General features: G+C 37.2%; 1 protein-coding gene across 1 annotated transcript; it reads left to right on the top strand.

Moving 5' to 3' along the window:
* Positions 1-273: 273 nt before the first annotated feature.
* On the top strand, positions 274-2,769 carry LOC137272698 (F-box/LRR-repeat protein 21-like). The gene is made up of 2 exons (XM_067805080.1): positions 274-340; positions 1,259-2,769. Exon 2 carries the CDS (start codon positions 1,287-1,289, stop codon positions 2,706-2,708), a length of 1,422 nt encoding a protein of 473 aa, XP_067661181.1. The 5' UTR covers positions 274-340; positions 1,259-1,286; the 3' UTR covers positions 2,709-2,769.
* Positions 2,770-4,462: the final 1,693 nt, after the last annotated feature.

The raw sequence follows: 4,462 nt of genomic DNA, 5'->3' as shown, positions 1-4,462 counted from the left end.
TGAGTAATCGTATTTTTTCTTTCCCACGCAAACTTCGGTAGGAGTCTATTCAATATTTTGTCCAGTTGCTGTAAGGAATAGGCGATTTTGTATCCGACATTTTACATTAATATTGCCTCTGAGATTATCTTCCAGTTTGCAATAAGCATTGCAATAGGTTCTCATGTGGTTGCTCTGATGCTCGATCTGAGTTTCTAGGACACGAGGAATCGAGCGAACGCAACAACAAGGTCTATTTTTAGTTATGACATGGGGAGATTCCAACTTTGACTGCTGGGACAGGCCGACATGGACACGGAATATGAAGCGTCGTATCAACTTCACGTGACACTGTTTTAAGGTATGTTCATTAGATGTGATTAAAACCAACATGGTATGATTTTTATCATGTTCTTTTAACACAATAACCCGGAAGTAGAGTTTCAAAACACTTATCTTCGTATGTGTACTATGAATCTTGACCATGATGAGGTTTCATGAATAATGTACTTTATAGATATAGTGACCAAGTAATTTAGTCGGCAAACTGTTGTCCAGTCTCGTCTATGTAATGTCGTAAAATGATCAATATTTACGACATCTGAAAACAAATTCATAATCGTCGTTTGGAATATCATAATGTGAGTTGTTTTGTTTTGTTATGTTACGTATGGAATGTTTATGGTGATATTGAGGATGATTTATTTAATCTAACTCTTTTGCTATATTTATCAAGTAATAATTATCAGATAATAATACTAATCGAACAATTGCCCCCTAAAGAAGATAATGAGCTTTAAGTCTGCCTAGGATTTAGAAACTGTGTAGCACATATTTTGGCAAAAAGAAAAGCTAGCATTCCTCTGATAGTGCTATGACCCCATCAGTGACAAGACCTTGTGGATTATATTAACTGTAATCCTTAGAATGGTCTTTCCTGTGTTCAGTGCTGGCACCAGTGACAAAATTACAAAGAACATTTGATATAATTATAAAGATAGAGTGCAGGAACCTATTATGTTTGTTATGAACCCATATACAGGTATCCCAAACTGGCAGAATTAATGAACTGACATTAAGTTCATTGCTGCTTCCTGTATATTTTAGTGGAACACGCAAAATATCACTTTGTCATGGTAGTGTGACGTCATGAACAAACCAATGATGTCATGTTCCTTCTCTGGCGTTGCGTTCTACATGAGACAACTTACTTTATTTGAAAATGGATTTGGGTTTTGTCCCATTGAATTTTTGAATATTATATATTTTTCCGTTGCAGGTGTGATAAGCAAGACAATAAAAATAACATGGAGCTTGCAGGAAGTGAGATTCCAGTGGACTCAGGACGAGATAATTACAACTTTGGTCTGCTTCCAGAGGTGGCATGGGTTCAAGTTATGCAGTACCTACAACTGAAGGACAGATACAACTTGTCAATGACCTGTCAGTCATTGTATCAACACTTCTATCACCCGTCATTGTGGAGCACAGTCAATGTCAATTTGAAGGGCGGGGCCACCAACTTCTCTCTCAGTAACACTTATATCCCAAACAGTCTGGTCCAGATGATTGACAAGTTTGGCCATCTCTTTCAGAAACTCACCATAAAAATATTTGGTCATGTGAGCACTTTTGATGATGACAGTCGTCTAATTTTGACGAAGCTAAGCGAAGTCTGTCGCCTGGAGAGTCTGACGCTAGAAGCAGGGAAGTTAATCACTCAGTTTGATATAGGTGGATTCCCGCCATTTAAGTCTGATATTCAAATTTTCATAAATTTTATCAATAATGCTTTTAGATTGAAACAGTTGAATATTATATCTTGGCCGATGTATCCAGAGTTGTTCACTCAGAATAATCTCAATATTTTCAATGCCATTGTCAAGAATGAAAAACTCAGAGAGCTGGAATCTTTGAGCCTGTTTTGGAGAGACGACAGTGCATGGTCTGAGAGAGAGCCTCTTTTACCATCCCCTTTATTTCTGATGACGTTTTTACCAGATCTGAAGAAGCTGACCCATCTTGCTCTGAGATCACCCATGTTGAGCGAGGAAATTCTGACCATGCTGTCCTCTCCTGATAGATGCAAACTCAAACTGCTTCAGGTATATGTTACGTATTCAGCCTTCAACCATGCTTTTCAGATTCCAGACATATCATCAGACATCTGGAAGGCATTGGCATTGGCAAGTCCAGAACTTGAGGTGGAGTGTTCTGTAATGTCACAAGTTCCGAACACAGAACTGTCTCTCCTCCTATGTCCAGACATGCCACTGACGTCTGTCTCCTTTCTTCCATACTCAAGATGTAATGGGCAGATCATTGGCTCCATCACCGACAAATTTGCGTCATCTCTCAAACATTTCATCTGTTACGCTGACACCTCTGATGTAGATGTTGATCTAAGGTACCTTGTGTCCAAGTGTTCCCATCTGAGAACCCTGGTGTTCCATGGGAACATCAAGTGTTCCACTGTTGTTGCTATGGCAATGCAGAAATCAGGACAATGGAAAAAACTGGAGTTTGTGGAAAAGAAACTTGACACATTTGATGAAGAAGAGGGTGATGATGAGGATAGGGATGAAGCAATCAGAAAGAATGAAGCTGGGGAATATATACTGGTAGGTCTACATAGATTCCATCGCCATGATGACAACAGGGAGGAGACAATCGAGCAAATGTGTTCTGTAGTTTCAGGTGTTATGGGGTATAAGTGGACAGCTGTATAAATCAGACACTCTCTTAAATGTCTTAGTTCACTGAAGTCTTGTTGAAATCCAAGGAAAAAAATATAACTGACTTTTAAGGTTGTTTGATTTTCAAAATATCATTTGAATAATTTAAGTAATTGTTTTTGCAATGTTTACCAGCTTTGCCACTTCTGCGCGCAGTTAAAGCAATGAAATGTTTGTTAACTGGTTCACCACTAAGCCAATGGTAAACAAATCTGAGTTTAGACAATCATTTCAACAATGATTCAGATCTGTCACAGGTTTTCAAGTAAGTGCTGTCTGAATGTAGAATATAAATGTGATATGACAAGTGTTCAGCAGGCTTGTACACTACCCTTTATACTACGGCCTGCATGGGTCCAAATTTTCTACAGAGGTACCTGCCCCTATTACCCTACCTTATGAGGACACTTGTTATGTTGATTCCTCACATCAAATTGTAAGAAATAGCATTAAGTTCTTCAGCTCAGAGGCTACAATTCCAAGGTTTTTAGTATCTGAACCATGTATTTATATTCAAAACAGGTGACTGTAAATTATTTCTCAATCATCAAAGACAATACAGTCTTTTAATTATGAAGGAATAACATATTACATTGTTTAATCTATGAGTCACATGATCACATACTGACTGTAAATTATGTCTAAATCTTTAAAGACAATACAGTCTTCTAATCATGAAAGAATAACATTACAATGTTAATCTATTAGTCTCATGATTATAATAGGTCTGGGTACTGAGACGGGTACCTAGTTCCAACCCATTACCTACCCATCCTGGGTCTTCGGGGTACCCGTCCCAGCCCTACTTTACTTACTTGTGTAAACTACTTGCAGATCTGACAAATGGAAAAGTCTTGACAAGCATCATCGGATGATGCTCTCGTTCATTGCTTCAGATGTATATATACGTGGGGACTCATATAAGGGAACACCACTTTTTAGCAGTGTTCCGTTACGTATTTTTAATCTTTTCTTTAATTTCAAAGGAACACCTGAATTTTCCTGTGTTCCTTTATTTATTTCTCTCTGTATATAATGTTGAGACTACTAGGGGTGAAATGGTATACTGCGGTATTTGTAGAACAGTGGTATTTGGCCTTCACTTCCGTATACCGTAATGGAATCCAAAAATTCAGTATATTCTGTTTTCATTCCATCATTTTAAAAATCTTTTTATACCTTTTCAAAAATGTCTTTGTCTGGGTCTATACACTCCTATACGTCCACCATTCTGCTGAAGTAAGTTCGGCATTCCCATGAATGTCACCTACTTAGATCTACCAGTCTGGAAGACATCAGTACTGGCTTCCTTTCCCGGTTATTTCAAATAAAACTCTTAGTCAAATCATTTTATACCTTCTGTAACTGCACACATCATGTAAACATATCATTTGCATTAATGACGATTGTTACATGTTATAGGTATAATTCCCACAGGGTTTATCCAAATATGACTGGTAGAATATGTTAGACTTTGATCTGATACATTAAAGGAATACTGATTTCCTAATTTTTCCTACAACCACATGTTTTATGAATAAATATCAAGTAGAACATGAACATTGGATTTTCTGAGAACATATTATATTGAGGTAAATCTTGTCATGTGACGTGGCAAAACTTATCTCCCTTATGTTCTCAGTAAATCTATCTTAGAATCTCTAAATTAGTATGGCAGCTATTCCGAATTTATACATATCTGCAATGCTTTTTATTGAATTAATTTTCAACACATAAGTTCACTGGAA

This window comes from Haliotis asinina, chromosome 2 (assembly GCF_037392515.1).
Source record: "Haliotis asinina isolate JCU_RB_2024 chromosome 2, JCU_Hal_asi_v2, whole genome shotgun sequence".
Classification (NCBI taxonomy): Eukaryota; Metazoa; Mollusca; class Gastropoda; order Lepetellida; family Haliotidae; genus Haliotis; species Haliotis asinina.
The sequence above is the reverse complement of the archived record's forward strand: the minus strand, read 5'-3'. Positions and strand labels throughout refer to the sequence as shown.